This window comes from Cricetulus griseus, chromosome 3 (genome assembly GCF_003668045.3).
Source record: "Cricetulus griseus strain 17A/GY chromosome 3, alternate assembly CriGri-PICRH-1.0, whole genome shotgun sequence".
In the NCBI taxonomy this organism is placed as follows: Eukaryota; Metazoa; Chordata; class Mammalia; order Rodentia; family Cricetidae; genus Cricetulus; species Cricetulus griseus.
In genome coordinates this window covers 48664361-48683680 of record NC_048596.1, presented here as the reverse complement: position 1 = coordinate 48683680, position 19320 = coordinate 48664361, and the positions used below count along the sequence as shown (strand labels likewise).

The 19320-nt window shown below is 41.0% G+C and overlaps 1 protein-coding gene across 4 annotated transcripts in view; it reads left to right on the top strand.

Moving 5' to 3' along the window:
* The window catches only part of Patl1 (PAT1 homolog 1, processing body mRNA decay factor), a 31909-nt gene extending 13087 nt beyond the window's left edge, over window positions 1–18822 (top strand). For all 4 annotated transcript variants that reach the window (XM_035441969.1, XM_027406638.2, XM_027406639.2 and 1 more), the window contains 11 exons: window positions 165–254; window positions 2991–3171; window positions 5467–5590; window positions 5882–5979; window positions 6659–6718; window positions 9251–9399; window positions 10793–10952; window positions 13183–13338; window positions 16447–16538; window positions 16645–16794; window positions 17085–18822. In XM_035441969.1, the coding sequence (XP_035297860.1) occupies window positions 165–254; window positions 2991–3171; window positions 5467–5590; window positions 5882–5979; window positions 6659–6718; window positions 9251–9399; window positions 10793–10952; window positions 13183–13338; window positions 16447–16538; window positions 16645–16794; window positions 17085–17106 (1282 nt within the window). In that variant the 3' untranslated portion in view covers window positions 17107–18822. The remainder of the gene's footprint in view (window positions 1–164; window positions 255–2990; window positions 3172–5466; window positions 5591–5881; window positions 5980–6658; window positions 6719–9250; window positions 9400–10792; window positions 10953–13182; window positions 13339–16446; window positions 16539–16644; window positions 16795–17084) is intronic.
* Window positions 18823–19320: the final 498 nt, after the last annotated feature.

Here is a 19320-nt window from a genome sequence, read left to right as displayed (position 1 = left end):
CCTGAAGGTGTTTCATAGTCATCCAAGAAATTTAAAAATAACAGTTGGAATAAACTCTGGAAATCCCTTGAGTGAACCTTTGACATTATCCTGTATTGACAACCTTTTTTAAAATGAAGTCATCAAGATGAGATAACCAAGAACCATTTTCCTTTTTTTCTTAGACCTCAGGCCCCAATGTTTAGACCAGACACAACTCACCTTCATCCACAGCACCGGCGCCTGTTGCATCAGAGGCAGCAGCAGAGTAGAAAGTGAGTACTCTTCGCTCTCCTGACGTAAAGTCATGTTGACCTTAAGTCATAGTTAAAGTTGAGCTCTGACATTTATATCCCTTATCAAATTTATAATCACCATCTGAACTGCCTTTTTCTTTTGGTATTTCAAGACAGGGTTTCTATGTGGCTTTGGAGGCTGTCCTGGAACTTGATCTTGTAGACCAGGCTGGTCTTGAACTCAACAGAGATCTGCCTGCCTCTGCCTCAGACTCCCGAGTGCTGGGATTAAAGGCAAGCACCACCACCGCCCGGCTTAACTGCCTTTTTCTTTGTCTTCGAGTTTAGAAGTAATCTTAAAACACAGCAGCCAGCTCTAAATGTAGGTGTTATGTGAGCATAATGATAATTCTTTTCTTCACATTATTTCATCTTCATATAAATGTAAACACATTTTTGTATATACTGGCTGTGTGGCCAAACTGTGGCAGGCTTTGAAAACCAAAAACAGCAGGGTACATAAAGCCTCTCTGCCTTCAGTGTCTATATCAAGTCATTCTGTAATTATTTACCTAGATAAATTAAGGAAACTAGGTATAGCTGTAAGGGGTCTCAATGTCTGTTTTTTTGTTCTGTGTATAATTCCTTCTCACCTTCAAAAATTTCTATAATTTTGCAGGAGAGAAAAAGGAAACCAATGTTGACTTACACACAAAACTCCAAGTATAAGCTATATAGAGAAAGATTAACATATTTAACTGCATTAATGTATTAATACATTTAAAATATCAGTCCTTGAAGGTGTTGTTGGTGACACGTGGTTGTAATTTTATCAATTGGAGGCAAAAACCTAAAAAAGGAAGAAGCCAAGCAGTAATAGACCACTAAATATAAATCCTTTGAGGAAGATGTGAAAGCACTAACAAAACACATATGCCCAAATATTCAGTTCTCAACAGAATAAAATTTACTGGGTGGTTCCTAAAACTGAAGAGATAATCAAGCACACTTCAGAGTAAAGATTAAAACTAGATAGAAGTTACCATCCTTAGTCAAGCAATACTTGAAGTGTCTTACTACTTTATTTGGGGCGAGAACTGAGTATGTAACTCCTGGAGAGGATTTAGGCAGTAGATAATGAAGTTAAAAACATGGCTAGACAGCCAGGTGTTGGTAGCGCATGCCTTTAATCCCAGCACTCGGGAGGCAGAGGCAGGCGGATCTCTCTGAGTTTGAGGCCAGCCTGGTCTACAGAGCGAGTGCCAGGATAGGCTCCAAAGCTACACAGAGAAACCCTGTCTCAAAAAAAAAAAAAAAAAACATGGCTAGACAACATCCTCTCAGTTCACTTTATAGTATTCCCAGGATACATTTGTGACATAAAGAAACAAGGAGTAGAATTATGCCCATTGCCATTTATGTAATCAAAAACATACAAAATAATACTGCATAAGAACAAAGCCTAAGCGGTGGTGGTGGCACACGCCTTTAATCCCAGCACTCAGGAAGCAGAGCAGGCGGATCTCTGGTCTACAAGAGCTAGTTCAGGACATCCTCCAAAGCCACAGAGAAACCCTGGCTCTAAAAAACAACAACAACAAAAAAAGACTCAAAGCCTAGTGGTACCATACACATTTGATCCCAGCATTTGGGAGGCAGAGGTTGGCAGATCTTTGTGAGTTCAAGGACAACCTGGTCTACAAAGTGAGTTCCAGGACAGCCAAGGATACACAGAGAAACCCTGTCTCAAAAAAAAAGACTGAAAGACAAACCAAGTGTGATGGCTCTTGCATTTAATCCCAACACTGAGGAGGTAAAGGCATGGGTCTCTGAGTTCCAGGGCAGTCTGAACTACATAGTGAGGTAAGGCTAACCAGGTGTGCATAGAGAGACCCTGAATCAAAGAAAAGAAAGAAAAAAACGTTCAAAGACAGATGAACAAGCACTATAAAAGTACGAACATGTTGAAGAGAATCCATGTAAAGATGGCATGGTGATTCTTCTTTGAAAAGGAAGCTGTAAAAGGACCAGCATTCATTTCCCAGCAACACCATCATTCAGCTCATAACTACCTATCACTCCAGCTCCGGAGATCTGATCCTCTCCTCTGTCCTGTACGTGCACGTGACAGTTTTTAAGCTCCCACCTGTGGTTTTTTGGTTTGGTTTGGTTTTTGGTTTGGTTTGGTTTGGTTCTGGTTTTTGAAACAGGACTGGCCTCAAACCACAGTAAGCCTTGAGTGCTGGAAATAAAGGTTTGTATCACCATGGTTGGCTGTGTGACTTCAAAGTGAACCAAATTGGCCAAATACTTTTTAAATCTGGACAATGGGTAAATATTTCTTACAATATTTTGCTTGAGCTAGATACATTAAGATGATTTTCATTGAGTTAAAGAAAAATTATACAGACTTCAGGATCAGATTGACCAGTTTTCAATCTTATCACCTGCTGAATAGCTTTGATTTCTCCTGGCCTCAGTGTATTGTCTTAAGTGAAGAAAAGCACTCTACCTCCTCTGTGTGGTTATAATTTGCACAAAAGTCATGTTATGGAGGTGCTTAACAAATGGGAAGGTACTCAAGTCTTAGTTTTATTTCTGTGATTATTACATATCACACAGCTTTTTGCCCTTTGATTCTGTTAGGGAACAGTTCTGTTTTTCTTCACAAAGGCAAAGGGGAATATTTTTGAACCAGTGTTATTATATTCCTATATTTTGAAAAGTATGGCTAATGCTGACTTGGCCTAAATGCAGCCTGTGCTTGCCTTTCAGTCAGCATCGGAATCTCAATGGTGCTGGAGACAGAGGAAGTCACCGGGCCAATCATCAAGATCATCTCCGGAAGGATCCATATGCTAATCTCATGCTGCAGCGGGAAAAGGATTGGGTTTCTAAAATCCAGATGATGCAGTTGCAGAGCACTGATCCCTACCTGGATGATTTCTATTACCAGGTAAATAGCCAGTGCTTGATTTGAGAACAGCTTGTCTGCTTATGCTAGTAATAGAATTTTCTATTGAGATACTGTCCAGTGAATACAAATTGATTAAGCAGATTCTGTCTGTTTTTTAACACTCGATAGTGTCAAGCTGTATGTGCTCAGATTGATATTATCATTTTGGCATTAATAAGCTAGTTCTTCCAATTAAGAATATTGGTTGGGGGGAGGGGTGGGCTAGGGATGTAGCTTGTGGGAGAGTACTTGTTTAGCATGTGCAATCCCAAGCTTCAATTCCTAGGACCCCATACACACCAAAAAAACGAAAGAAAAGAATGTTAGCAGTCTATCTTTTAAAGACATCTTCTTTAATTCACATTTTTAAAAATTCCTTTTAAAAACATTTATTTTGTGGACAGTACAGAACAGCTCTTAAGGTCCACATGTGGATATCAAGGGGAATTAGTTTTTTCATTTCACCAGGTGGATCCCAGAAATTGAATTTAGGCCATTATTAAGCCTCAAACCCCAGGACAAAAAAGGCCAAGGTGCCTGTTTACTATATCAGAGTGTACCTGGTTCTCTCAAAATCCTTTCTTCCCTACTTGTTACTGGGTGTGAGTGGTTTGACTATCATACTCCACCCTTTATTCCTCCCAAAATCCCCACCCCTCCCAGAACACTCTAGCCCAGGACTTGGACTGCCCTTCTTCCTGAGGCTCTTTCCCACCTTTTTTTTTTTTTTCTGTCTTTTTCCTCTTGGCTGCTGTACTTGGTCCTCTTTTCTCCCCTCTCTCTTCCCCTCTGCCTCTCACATGGTTCAGCATCATGCCCCCTCTGGACTTTCCCAGATGTCCCTGTCTCTGCCTTTTATCTACAATAGACCTTCTCCTCCACCATACCCTGGAGCAGTGTCTGAGGTACCTACCTATTAAGCAGTCATCATGCTTAAGTGGCAAGTGCCTTTGCCCACTGAGCCATTTTACCAGCCAGTTAATGGGTTTTTTTGTTGTTGTTATTGTTTTTATTTTTATTTTTATTTTTTTTATTTTTTTGGTTGTCCTGGAACTCGCTCTATAGACCAGGATTTCCTCGAACTTACAGAGATTCGCCTGCCTCTGCCTCCTGAGTGCTGGGATTAAAGGCGTGCGCCACCAACGCCTGGCTGCCAGTTAATGTTTTTAAAGACTAAGGGATTTGAGCATATGTGTCAGGTTTTGTGGTACTGGGCCTTGAACATACTATAAACATACTATCATACTATAAAATGCTACTGGCCAGGCAGTGGTGGCACACGCCTTTAATCCCAGCACTCAGGAGGCAGAGGCAGGCAGATCTCTGAGTTAGAGACCACCCTGGTCTATAAGAGCTAGTTCCAGGACAGCCTCCAAAGCCACAGAGAAACCCTATCTCGAAAAGCAAAAAATAAACAAGTAAACATGCTACCAACCTGTTGTTGAGGTATACCCATAATTCATAGATTGGTTTTTAATAAAGCCAAGGATGGGTGTGTATGCCTTTAATCCCAGCATTGTGGAGGTAGAAACAGGAAGATATCTGATTTCAAGGATAGCCTGGTATACATAGTGAGTTCTAGGACAATTAGGGCACATTGAAAAATAAAAATAAAAAAGCCTGTGGTGGTAGTGAACGCTTTTAATCCCAGCATTTGGAGGCAGAGGCAGGTGGATCTCTAAATTCGAGGACAGCCTGGTCTACAGAGTGAATTTCAGAACAACCAGAGCTCTTACACAGAAGCCCTGTCTCAAAAAACCAAAAGTAAATATGTAGTAAGTTTTCTCATTCTTGGACCACCAGCCAGCAAATAATGACACAGAAACTTATTAATTATGAAAGCTTGGCCTTTAGCTTAGGTTTTTCCCAACTAGCTCTTATAGCTCAGATTAGCCTGCTTCTGTTAATCTGTTTTCTGCCACGTGGCTTTTACCTCTCTTCCATTCTGCGTGTCTGACTTGTTCCGCATGTTTCTGGCTTCTCCTTGCATCTAGATTCATCTCCTCTTCCTCTCTCTTCCCAGAAATACTGCCTATCCTCTCCTGCTTAGCTATGGGCCATTCAGCTCTTTATTAAACCAATCAGAAGGTGCTTTGGCAAACACACATCTTCACAGTGTACAAAAAGATTATCCCACAACATAAATGAAATAAAGTTAAAACTAACAAAAACTAGACATCAGTGTATTTCTAGAGTCCTAGTTTTATTACAACTTACTACTATAGTGTTATTAGTGTGACGAACCCGGGTGGTCTGTATTTGCTTTGCAATGTGAACTGTCTTCTCTTGTGGTAGAATTACTTTGAAAAACTGGAGAAAATGTCAGCTGCTGAAGAAATACAAGGTGATGGTCCTAAGAAGGAGCGTACCAAGCTCATCACCCCCCAGGTGGCCAAACTGGAGCATGCTTATAAGCCTGGTAAGGTCCCAGCCCCTTATTAAGAGAAATTTGGAGCACTGCTGTTTTGATAAATGAGATAATTATATGTGGAGAGAAGAGTAGCCTGACAGATGAACTCATGGGTCCTTTGCTTACATGATAAGTAAATAAATCTTTTAAAATGGGGGAGAGGGGCGGTTGCTTCACTATATAGCATTCTTGTGGTGAATTACTAAACCATGGGTACAGAACAAAGAAAGGCTTTTTGAATGCTGTCTGCCCTATTCCAAGTCTTTATTGGAGTCTTTTTTTTTTTTTTTGTCCTTGCAGTGCAGTTTGAGGGCTCTTTGGGTAAGCTTACTGTCTCTAGTGTGAACAATCCTCGAAAAATGATTGATGCTGTTGTGACATCTCGGAGTGAGGATGACGTAAGTGCCAGCTAATGGGGTATTCATTTTGCAGTCATTGGAATGAAATGCGACATGGTGGAATAGTCTATAATCTAAACTAACCCGTTGTGTCCTGACTTTTTGGTTTTTCACACATATGCTGAAATATAATACCTTCATTTAAAAAAAAAAAAAAAAGTGGACTGGAGAGATGGCTCAGCCATTAAAGGCTAGGCTCACAACCCAAAATAAAAAAAAAAAAGTATGTGTGTCACATATGCCATGGTGTACTTTTGGAAGTCAGAGGACAATTTTCTAGAGAGTTACTCTCCTTGCAACAGGTACTCCAGGGATTAAATACAGATGGTTGGTTACATCCATATAGCAAGCACTATTTACCAATTGAGCAATCTTGCTGGCCCTAATGCCTTTCAGGCAGCCAGCCAGGGCCTGCAATAGCAAGAGTCTTTGGATCTGATACTTCTGGCTGCAAGTATCGTCTGTTTTTCTCCAGTTTGCTGCTTAAAACAGTATGTGTTTTTAGATTTATTAGTTTAGTTTAATGATTTGTGAGCTGATCAATCAATGGCCTTTGTTTCATACTGTTGTTATTTTGGATTATAAACTTTTTAAGGAATGAACATAAAGGTGCATTCTTAGTAAAATGTTCTCAGTATAGGTAAAGCATTTATACTGAATAACCTTTTTTCTTTTTTAGGAAACAAAAGAAAAACAAGTTCGGGACAAGAGAAGAAAAACCCTTGTCATAATTGAGAAAGTAAGAATAGAATTTATTCCTATATTTAGTTTTAAAAAGCTAGCAAATGTATGTGTATCTAAGAAGTAGAAGAGTGAGCAGTAAATCAGTGTTCTTTTGTTTGTTTTGTTTTGTTTTGTTTTGTTTGAGACAGGGTTTCTCTGTGTAATAGCCTTAGCTGCCATACAACTAGCTCTGCAAACCAGGCTGGCCTGCTTCAAACTCACAGAGATCCACTTGCTTCTGCCTCCCAAGTGCTGGGATTAATGGCGTGCACCACCACTGCCTGGCAATCAGTGTTCTTTGATTTTTTTTTTTAATTGATTTTCTTTTTACATAATTACAATTTATGATTGAAGGTGGCATTGTTCATGCATGCCAGAGGACATCTTGTATACAGGGGTGGGTTTTTGCCTTCTACCATGTGGGTTCTGAGGTACTAACTCAGATTGTCATGCTTGGGGGGAGGTGCCTTACCTGCTGAGTCATCTCACTGGCCCGCTTGCTATCTCTTACATTACCTAAGAATTGATTTTTGTTTAGTGCTTGTTGTTTACCAGAGCATTCCAGAAATGATTGTGCTACACCTTGCCTATGGAACCCTGGAAAGAACACTACACTGAGGTTTTATTCTCCATTGTTCAACTAATAGATAATAGTTATCTTTGAGCAGGTCACCTTTTTTGTTTGTTTGTTTCTGTTTTTGTTTTTAAAGACAGTGTTTCTCTGTGTAGCTTTGGAGCCTATCCTGACACTTGCTCTGTAGACCGGGCTGGCCTCGAACTCACAGAGATCTGCCTGCCTCTGCCTCCTGAATGCTAGGATTAAAGGCGTGTGCCACTAACGCCCCTCCAGCAGGTCACCTTTTATATATATATATTCATTTATTTATCTTATGTGTGGGTGTTGGTGTCTGCTGCAACTTGTGTGTGGAAGTCAGATGATAACTTGAGGGAGACAACGTGTGGCTCCTTTCAACACATGGCCTCCATGAGTATAACTCAGCTGTCAGATTTGACAGCAAACACTACCCACTGAGCAATCTCATCAACCCAATTTATCTTGAGCCAGTAAAAATAGTAGTAAAGGTTTTGTTGTTACATGAACTAATTTAGTTTTATAACATTTATTAGGCATTCCTTGTGTGCTAAGGAAAATGAGATGGTACATATAGACAGTCTGTAAGTTCACATAGCACAGTGCAATACTACATACATGATACCATTCTCCACTACTTAGCACAGCAGTTTAGAACACAAGCTTAAACGATCCCTTTTCTGAGTCTATAAACCTGAGGCTGAGTTATTTAATCTTTTATGCTGTCCTCAGTTTCTTCATGATTGTAGTAGTTTTGTTTTGGGATTACGTTTGCAAATGAATTGAATACGTGCAAAGTGCTAGATGACTGGCTGACACCGATAGTCAAGTTAACTTTAAAATATTGCCATATCGTACTGGAGAGATGGCTCAGAGGTTAAGAGCACCTACTGTTCTTTCAAAGTACCCTGGGTTCAGTTCCCAGGACCCACATGGCTGCTCACAACTGTCTGTAACTACAGTTCCAGGGAATCTGGCATCCTCACACAGATATATGTGTGGGCAAAATCCCCAATGTACGTACGTACATACGTACATACATACATACATACATCTTTTAAGAAAAGTCTTGCCTGGCCTTTTGTTGTGAGTGTATATCCCTTTAATCCCAGCACTTGGGATGCAGAGGCAGTTTGAGGCCAGCCTGATCTACAAAGCTAGTTTCAGGACAGCCAGGGCTACACTGAAAACCTGTCTCAAAAAAAAAAAAAGAAAAGAAAACAGAAAAATTGCCTGGTTAGCAAAATATTTATCAGTAATCCAGTGTGGTAGATTTTAATCACAGGCAGTTTCTGAATGTGAGGACTACATAGATAGTAAATTCCAGAAGAGCTATATAGTGAGAATGTATCTCAAAGATTATCAGGGCTAGAGAAGATGGTAAAATGTTTGCTGTGTATGTAAGTTTGAGGAACAGAGTTTGCATCCTTAGCATCCACATAAATGCCAGACAGGTATGACAACCCTCCCAGTTCTCGGGGCAGAAACAGGATCCTTGGAGCAACTTGGTTATTTGGTTGAGCCTAATTGGCAACAGGTGGGAGATGCTGTGTCAGTACAGAAAGCACTGAAAGATGAAGGAAAACATGTGACAGTCAAGCTCTAGCCTCTGTTTACACACACACTCACACTCACTCTCACTCACTACTGGAAGGTGACCCTGGTGGCATTGTTATGAAAGTTGGGTGTTTCAGCCTAATATTGCTGCTAGGAAATTTGGAAAACATAATTACTTCACTATTATTACTACCTGACTATCAGTCCAAGAGAGAGAAAGAATGATGCTTGAAGGATTATTATTTCACCATATTTCCCTGCATTTAATCAAGCACCTTTTTAAAAAGCCAGTTTTGTTAGAATTTGTACTTTTATTTTTGTTATCCCTAAACTGTGAAGATGAGTATCTAATACTCCGTGGTCCTGACCTAGCCTGTTCTGTTTTTGTCTCTCCCCTAGACCTATAGTTTACTCCTTGATGTGGAGGATTATGAAAGGCGCTATCTCCTAAGTCTAGAAGAAGAGCGGCCTGCCCTGGTGGATGAAAGAAAGCACAAAATCTGTAGCATGTATGACAACCTGAGGGGCAAATTGCCTGGACAAGAAAGGTAAGCATTGTGCACTTGAAGGAAATGGGAGACCCCTTCCATTGCCACTAAACTCTATGTACTTGGGATTATGGTCTACCCTCTCCTACCATTTCCTTAACTTAGCATCCATCTTTCTTGGGTTTTATTGTTTTTGTTTTGAGACAGAGGCACACTGTGTAGCCCTGGCTGATCTTGAATTCTCAGAAATCCAATTGCCTTCCAAATGTTGCTATTAAAACTATGGGCCACCACACCACACTACTGTCTGTCTTTTTGTTCAGACTTGGGTGCTATTTCATGTAAAACATTCCATAATCCTTTTAAATTATTGCTTGGATTCATTTATTCAGCAGTATATATTCAGTGTCTACTTGGATTGTGCTGGATTTTGGTTTTGAGGGGACATTATCTGGAGTATGATTACTAGTGTGTTCAACTTTGTAATCTTTATGTATTTACTTCCCTGCTAAAATGTCACTTACCAGCATTTGTGCTTTCTTGGGATTTCTATAGAGTGTGTATGTGGAAGCCAGTACATCTTGCAGTGAAGATTTTTGTTGTTGTTTTTTTGAGACAGGGTTTCTCTGTGTAGCTTTGGAGCCTATCCTGGCACTGGCTCTGGAGACCAGGCTGGCCTTGAACTCACAGAGATCTGCCTGCCTCTGCCTCCCGAGTGCTGGGATTAAAGGTGGGCGCCACCAACGCCCGGCTTGCAGTGAAGATGTTATCTCTTTCTGTGTCATTTTTCTACTGCTCATTGTCTGATGCAAACCTAGTTGAGATAATGTCCTATAAATCCCAGATATGTAATGCAAGAGGACTACATCTACTGACAGCTCCTTTCCCTTCGCTCAGATTCTCCTGGGCCAGAATTGATAGGAACATAAGAATAGACTACTTTACAGCACACTTTTGTGCTGTTGGTCTGATAAATGTGGTTTATCCATAGATAGGCATGTTATGTAACCACCAAAAGCATTTAACTGAAGCATATTTTTTGATAGAGAAAAGTGTTTAAGAGGTTAACAGAAGTTGGAGATAACTAGATTAGTGGGAGAGCACTTGGCTAGCATACAGGAGGCTGTGAGCTCAATTCTCCAGTTTGGGAAGGGAAAGTAAAAAAAAGTCAAATTACAAAACCACATAAATTCTATGTGCCTTGTTAACACTTATAAGTTACCATTTAATTTTTACTTAAATCAAATTTGATCACATTTTTACATAGAGTATGGGAAATAATTTTCCATATTTGTAAAACTTAATATTTTACCTTTTATTATTTGGTTGGAACTAGAGAGTAATCTTCAATATTGATAGCACAGATGGTTGTGAAGATAGGGTTGCATATTTTTTTAAACATGAGAGTTTTCTGTATTGCCCTTGTTGACATTAGGTGGCATTCTTCTTGCAGGCCAAGCGATGACCACTTTGTACAGATCATGTGTATCCGAAAAGGGAAGAGAATGGTTGCCCGCATTCTCCCTTTCCTCTCCACAGAGCAAGCAGCTGACATTCTTATGGCAACTGCCAGGAACCTCCCTTTCCTTATCAAGAAGGACGCACAAGATGAGGTACACACCATGTAGGGCAACTCTTACTATGCTTCTCAAGTTGGAAAACTTTGGCTTTTGGTTACTTTTGTGGATGTAAACTATCCCTCCCTGCTCCATTGTCAGTAGCTTCATGTTAGCCTAGAGGTTTGGTTGAATGGTGTCCCACAGGTAAATGTTAAAAGATCTCTGCTTATCCTTGCAATAGCTTTTCAAAGATTAGCAAATTTTCTTGTACTTTTTCAAGTTGAAGACAGGAAATTGCTAAAGAAATAGTATTAGTGAGTATGGGATTCAGAATAGTGAGATGCTTGTAAGGAAACATTGCAGTTGACTACAAATTGAGTAGTAACTGCTATGAACCGAAGTTTCTGTCCCTCTTGGTCCTGCATTCCATTAGTCCCAAATGAACACACAGAGGTTTATATTAATTATAAACTGTTAGGCTGATGGCTCGGGCTTCTTATTGGCTAGCACTCTTGATTATTAACCCGTTTCTATTAATCTATGTATCTCCAGGTAGTCTTGGCTTACCATAGAATGCCCAGGCATCCTATCTTCCCGGTAGCTCCATGGCAACTCCCTTGTAACTCACTCCCTGCGTTCCTCTTCCCAGAATTCTCCTAGTCTGTTAGCCCCCACCTAGTTACATCCTGCTGTCCATTGACCAAACCCGCTTTAATCACCAACCAATGAGAGAAACATATTCACAGCATAGAGAAGGACATCCCCCATCAGTTTCTGTGCAGAAGACATGCCTGTATACCTTAAAACACAAAAGAGCTGAAAATTACTATTGTAGCCTTTGAGATGTTGATTTTTATAGAAAGGAATGAAAAATTTAGGTCTCATTAGAAAAATGCAACAGAATGAAACAAATGACATTTTTTATTTTATTTTTTAAATTTTACTTATGAATCGTTTGCATGTGTGTCTGTGCACTATGTGCATGATTGATATCCATGGAGTTCAGAATAGGGCATTGGATCCCCTACAGCTGTAGTTAGGGTTTGTGAGCCACCATGTGGGTGCTGGGAATTCAATCTGGGTCCTCTATAAAAGCAACAGGTGTTCTTAACAGCTGAGCTATCTCTCTAGCCCCAAAACCAGTACTTTGTTTTTTTTAAGACAGGGTTTCTCTGTGGCTTTGGAGACAGTCCTGGAACTCGCTCTTGTAGACCAGGAGGCTGGTCTCAAACTCACAGGAATCCGCCTGCCTTTGCCTCCTGAGTGCTGGGATTAAAGTTGTGCACCGCCACCACCACCCAGCTAACCAGTACATTTTTAAGAGACTCCAAGAATGAAAAATGGGATGGAGGAAAATTTTAAAGATTTGAAATTTATCCTAGAGAATAAAAGGCCAGAGTAAAAGGGCATGCCCATTTTAAAGCATAAATGCCAAAGAGAATGAAGCAGTGGACACTCTTGTCAATCATGGTCTCATAGAAACTCACGATGCAAGCAGGTTTGGAAGAATCTTAACACTTGGCAGATACTTACTGAATACATCTGCATATCAGGCACTGTTTTATATCACAGAAATAAAGCTAGGAATACAAAAGTATCTTCATGGGGCTTACTTGCTAGTAAAGAACACTTAGTTAACTATGTAGAAAAGTTGCATGTGGTAACTCACACCTGATTTCCCCACACTAGGGAGGCTAAGGCGGGAGGGTTGCCATACTTGAGGCCAGCCTAAAAATGTGTGTTTGTAGAGTTGTAGTTCATTCTCTCTCCTCCCCCTCTTTGTCTCTGTTTGTGTGTATGTATACATATGTAAGTATACATGCATGTGCTTAGTTGTTAATATATGTAAATTAAAAAGTAATCTACCATGTCTCTAGAATCGATTTTTCTTGCAATAATAACTGGATCCAGGTGTAAGAAGTACATATAATCCTCATCTTAAACCAGAGGCAAGGGAACTAATAGGTTATTAGGGATGCATAAACCAATTTGAGGGGACTCCTGTTTTCCAAAAGTGGTATACTTAACATCAGAAAGGAAAATTACAGCAGTAGACTGAATTAGATTTCCTTTAATGAGTTCATAATGATACCAAAAGTATATCAATCATTTGTAGTAAGTGCTGGGTCAGTAACTCATCCTGCCTTTTCATTACAACCAAATGTGCTGGCACACAGTAATATCATGATTTTGTATGTGGTGAGCATCCTGCTAGCCACAGCCACCAGTGGGATGTAAGTGAAGGAACAGTTGGTAGAGTGTAACGTTCTTGTTTGTTTTGTAGGTGCTGCCATGCTTACTGAGTCCCTTCTCTCTTCTCCTCTATCATCTTCCTTCAGTGACTGTCACCAGCCTTCTGCAACAGCTAATGAACCTACCTCAAAGTGCAACTGCACCAGCACCCTCCAATCCTCACCTCACTGCTGTGCTCCAGAACAAGGTTGTCTTGTCCGTTAGTGTCCTTAACTTATGTGGCATCTATATTGACTTAGGAAAATTAGGACTACTGTAGCTTTATGGAATTTGGGGCATCAAGCATCCAGTCTTTTTTACAATTATTCCGGTCCTCTTTAACTGTAGATTCCCATACTCATGAGGTCCCTGCTTCAGGTTAGTTCTGAAAATTAAAACTGTCTTGACATGAAGAACAAAGCTGGGTATGGATTATTAAAGTGTAGATTAACTACCTGTCTTCTTTGTTAGGGCTTTTCCCAAGAAATTCTAGCAAGCTTCTGATGAGTAGCAGTGACCAGGGTTTAGTCACATGGCATACCTAGCTGCAGGAAGGATGCATACAGCTTTCAGTTATGTCATATTAAAGATCCAAAGATTAAGGCAAAACTTGGTGCACTTGTGTGTAACCCCACCACTCAGGCCAGCCGGGCCTATGTGAGTTCAAAGCCAGCCTAGTTTACATATTGAATTCCAGGGCATAACCCCTACCTCCAAAAAAAAAGGGGGGGGGAGCTTTTTTTTCTTTTTTAGTTTAAAGCCCCTTAGAGGAAACCTAATAAGGAAGGAGGATCGTGAGTTTCTAAACAGGCCATGTCAGCTTGCCTGCCCTTTTCCAGCATTATGATCCTGAGTATTTGCTCAGCCGGTTTCCTGATCTGTGTTATGCAAGTGTGGGTGCAGGCTTTGCCCAGTGTTCTGGTATTTAGATGATACCTGGTAGATAGTAGGCGCTTGTTTAGGGCCATGACAAGCAATAGAGGTGAAGGCTCAGGACCTCTTCCTCCTTTTATCTGCCAACAGTAACAGGCCATCAGAGATAGAAAAGCATGCCTGTATCCCTCAGGATATAGGGAGGCTCTCAAGTGACCAGTCATGGTCTTCCTGTTACTTAGTCACTCTTAATTTGGAAAGAGCAGTAAAAAACCAGGAAGTCATACGAGATCCTGAGCTGATGAAAATTTGCTTGCAAATAGCATGAAGGGAAATTTTGTGGGGGGATTATCCTCTATAATATAAACCCAGGAAAGTAGAATGAAATCCCAAAATATACATCTATTTATGATCCATTATAGATATGATTTACACATTTAACCTAGTGCTGTTGATATTTTTATTTGATGCCCCTTAAGTGTTTTATTTTGTGCCGGTCATGGCGAAACAAAAAAGTCATGTTGTTGATTTTTTTTTAAATGCCTATTAACAATTTCAGATAAGAATATACTGTGTGTACACACTTGCCCTTTTAGTGGTGTGCATGCAGAGGCCATATGGCCAGAGGTTAACAACAGGTGTCTTTCCTTGATTATTCTCCACCTTTGCTTTTTGAGATAAGTTCTGACTACACTTGAAGTTCATTGATTTGGCTTCGGGTGGCCGGCCAGTGTACTTCAGAATCTGCCAGGCTCTATCTCCCAGAGCTGGAGTCACAGGCACACACCACCATACGTAGCTTTTTGTTATTTTGTGGAATCTAAGCTCAAGAACTTTACCAACTGAGCTATCTTCCTAGCCCCCGGAGTTGTTTATTTATTGTTGGTGGTTTTTTGTTGTTTTATTTCTTTTGAGCTTTGATTATTTTGTTTGCCCTGTGTGTATTTTCATTTTTGTTAATGTGTTTTGTTTTGCTTTTTGAGGCAGTGTCATGTATCCCAGGCCCCTAACCCTCTGCACAGCCAAGGATGACATTGGACTTTTGTGGGGGGGTTTTGATTTTTTTGTTTGTTTTGGTTTTGGTTTGGTTTGGTTTTGGTTTTTCGAGACAGGGTTTCTCTTTGTAGCTTTGGAGCTTATCCTAGCACTCTCTGGAGACCAGGCTGGCCTCGAACTCACAGAGATCTACCTGCCTCTGCCTCCCAAGTGCTGGGATTAAAGGCGTGCGCCACTGACACCCGGCTGACATTGGACTTTTGATCTTCCTGAATGCTAGGTTTTAGGTATGCACCATCACACCAAATTTATATGGTGGTGGTGATTAGACCTGGAGCCTTGTGCATTCTAGGAAAAAATGCTACAACTGAGCCCCTTGTAGTGTAACAGCCGTGGCTGCCCTGGAACTCACTCTATAGACCAGGCTGGCCTCAGATTCACAGAGATCTGCCTGCCTCTGCCTCCAGTGCTGGAATAAAAAGTGTACACCACCACTTTGGGTTCCATGTAGTTCTTACTATCTTTTTTTTTTTTTTTTTTTTTTCCCAGCCAGGGTTTCTCTGTATTGTTTTGGAGCCTGTCCTGGAACTGGCTCTGTAGACCAGGCTGGCCTTCAACTTGCAGAGATCCGCCTGTCTCTGCCTCCTGAGTGCTGCTGGGCTTAAAGGCGTGTTTCACCAACGCCCAGCTTACCAACGCCCAGCTTACTATCTTTTTTCTTTACAAAATAATTTTACTTGCTTTTTCTTCTAATTTTCCATGAACTTAGACTTTCATTTTTAATCTGCTTTGATTCTTAAAAATAAAAGAAATGCCAAATCACAGATTATCCATGACTAGGGAGAAAATCTTTTCAAAACAGAATAGGGTAAAGAGAGGACTTTCTGTGCTTTGTGTCTGCTGTGCCAGAAACAACATCTTAGAGGAAATACATACCTCTAATTCCAGGCTTGCCTGACCCCCTCCACCTGGCTATACAAAAACTTAGATGTAGAGCCATTCCCATCAGTTCCTGGGTCCCATCAACTGAGGTGTAAGAGGTTTAGATGTATTGTTTTGGATTTTGCTGTTGTTGCTTTTAGGTTTTTTTGGTTGGTTGCTTGGTTGGGTTTGTTTTTCAAGACAGGGTTTCTCTGAAACAGTCCTGGAACTCACTCTGTAGAACAGGCTGGCCTCAAACTCACAGAGATCCTCCTCCCACTACCTCCAGTGTGCTGGGATTGAAGGCATGCGCTACCATGGCCTGGCTAGATTTGTTTTTTGTGTATTAATGTTTTGTCTGTGTGTACACCCTGTAGATATCAGTGGATGGGTGTGAGCCATTATGTAGTTTCTGGGAACAGTACCTTGATCCTCTACAAAAAAACAAATGTCTTAACCACTGAGCTGTCTCTCCAGCCTCTTAGGTACATTGTTAAAATTTGATTCCATCTGGCCTCTCTTACAGTTTGGCTTGTCACTGCTCCTAATCCTTCTAAGCCGTGGAGAAGACCTACAGAGTTCAGATCCTGCTATAGAATCAACGCAAAATAACCAATGGTCAGTACTAATTGTTTATCTTCTATTTTAAATTCTTTTAAGTAGTCTTTCCTCTCCTTTCTCTTCCCCTTCTGCTTCTCATATTGTTTTGGGTTTTCTCTGTCAGGACGGAGGTGATGTTCATGGCAACCCGAGAACTTCTACAGATCCCCCAAGCAGCCCTGGCTAAGCCAATCTCTATACCCACAAATCTAGTGTCCCTTTTTTCTCGCTATGTTGACCGGCAGAAACTGAACTTGCTGGAGACAAAACTACAGTAAGTTCCAAATACATTCTTCCTTGGTTATTTTAGACATCATACTGTGGGGGGGATGGAGCTGAATGGGAGTAAGAGATTGAGACCTCCATTAAATGTTTGCATGTGTGCTAAACCAAATCACTGTATTTTGTGCAGCAGTGCCCCAGAAAATGACAGAAGCTGAGAGAACAGAAATACCTAGGGTCTTTTATTATGAGAATTCTTGTAAAGATGTGACGTGAATGCAGAAGATTCATCCTATTTTAACTTACTTATACAAAAAGTTGTCTTTCTCTTCATATCCGTAGGCTGGTTCAGGGGATACGATAAAAGCTCTCCAGTGTGTCCTGTACCTCCTGTTGGCTGCCACCTGCACTGCTGCCATCACCAATGGAGTGTTCTTAATGAGGGAGGGGAGGTAGCTTATGACCCAAAGGAAAGTCTTGTGGGAGCAACCTGTTTTCAGAGGTTATCTCTGAATGCCAGATATTTCCCCACTGCTCTGATACTTCTGCTGGTTTCTTTTATCTTCTGTGTTACACTTTGCATGTCCTACTTTTACTCAATTCTTCTCAATTTTGCATTTTCTTTGCCCTAGAGACACAAATATAATATCCCTTTATCCCATCACCACTATTACAGTTCAAAGTAGGTTGTAGTCTGCCAAAGGTTCCCTCCACCCATTGAAGTCTTTTTTCATCTTTCCTTATTAGTATGACCATAGGAGAGCCAGAACTAAGTAGAAGTCAAGGTATAAGGTATAGGTAAATATACACACACCCCTACACATGCATTCATGTGGTCTCCAAAGGGTTCCCCCCCCCCTTTTTTTTTTTTTTCTTGGTTTTTTGAGACAGGGTTTCTCTATGGTTTTGGAGGCTGTCCTGGAACTCATTTTGTAGACCAGGCTGGCCTCGAACTCACAGAGCCTGCCTTTGCCTCCCGAGTGCTGGGCTTAAAGGTGTGTACCACCATCGCCTGGCCCCAAAGGGTCCTTAAAGAATGAGTTTTAATTTGAAAAATATTTAGTTAGCATATACCTCTAAAAATAAACCAGCTGATACATTTTTAGTCTGTTTCTGTTCCATCTTGTAATTTGGTGGATTATACTTTTTTAATATATAAATAACAGGGTACACAGCACATTACATTAAATCAAACTTGTTAATTGGCTGATGCCCAGCTCTAAGCTGAGAAGTATCTTTCTCCCTATCTGTATTTTCTTTGTTCCTGACCACTGTAATGGAAACAGCACACACACAGTTAAGCCTTTTCCTGTGATGACTACAGCGTGCTTGAGCCTGTCCCTCAAGTGCATTCAAGAGTACCCAAGATGAGCCTCACGTAGAGCCTGCTTCTGCAGTGTAGCTTTTGCACACGTGCACTGTCTTCCTGACGTGACTTCTGTAAGCCATGCTTCTGCTTCTCTTCCCCATTTTCATTTAGTGTCTTGGGTAGAAGCCTCCAAATGTAGCCGTGGCTGCTAAACTTGGGCTGCTCTGCTCATTGGTCTCCTCTACCCTGCAGCAGAACGCTGTCCTGGCTGCTTAGTCTTGCCTGAGCCCTATCCACTAGCAGCCGGGACCTGGGTTTGAATGGTAGGGACACTTTCCTTTGCCCTTTCTTACCTTCAGCAGTTAGCCAGGATAAGGGACTTTGCTCCCTAGTAGTTGAATTTATTTTATATTCCCGTCCTGATCCTACTTTCTGCTCTTCTAGCCTTTTTGAATGTAGTCAGTGGACAGGCTATGATATTTAAAGAGAATAAACATTTTGCACATACATGTATTGTATAACAGTAAAGCTCTCCGTTACAACCAGCTGTCCTTGTTCTCATCTCCATTTCTTCTCATTCTGTGGCCTCAGGCTCCACCAGCTGCTCCCCAGTGACAGTCTTTAGCTTCCCTTTGCCATCTGCTGACTGTCTCCACTGAGCCTTTCCTACCTTCCCTTCACACCTGATCAAGTAAACACTTGATTATTTTTTCTTCCTTATTGTGCTTTTTGTTCAGTTCTAATTAATAAAAATAAAAGTTTCTAAATTTACATTTTTATAGGGTATTGTAAATAAAAACAAATTGTATACTTGAAAAACGTGTACTTGTATACTTTTTTGTTTCTGAATTTGTTTAATGGGTTCTCCATCATACTTGGGTTCACGAGCAAAACTTTTTTTTAGAAGCACTCTTATTTTACATATCAATCCCCCCATTCCCTCACCCTCGAATGCCCCTCCCACCTCCCCCAACCCACTCCCCAAGGATAGTGAGGCCCTCCACAGGGGACCATCAAAGTCTTTCACATCATTTGGGAGTGGGCCTAGGCCCTCCTTGCTGTATCTGGGCTGCAATAGTATCCCTCCATAGGGAATGGGCTCCCAAGTCCATTTGTGCACTAGGGATAAACACTGGCTCCACTGTTAGAGTTCCCATAGACTGCCTAGGCCTCCTACCTGGCACCCACATTCAGAGGGCTTGGTTAGGTCCAACTCTGGTTCCCCAGCTTTACGACGAGGGTCTCCATGCTCTCACTAGATCAGGTCAA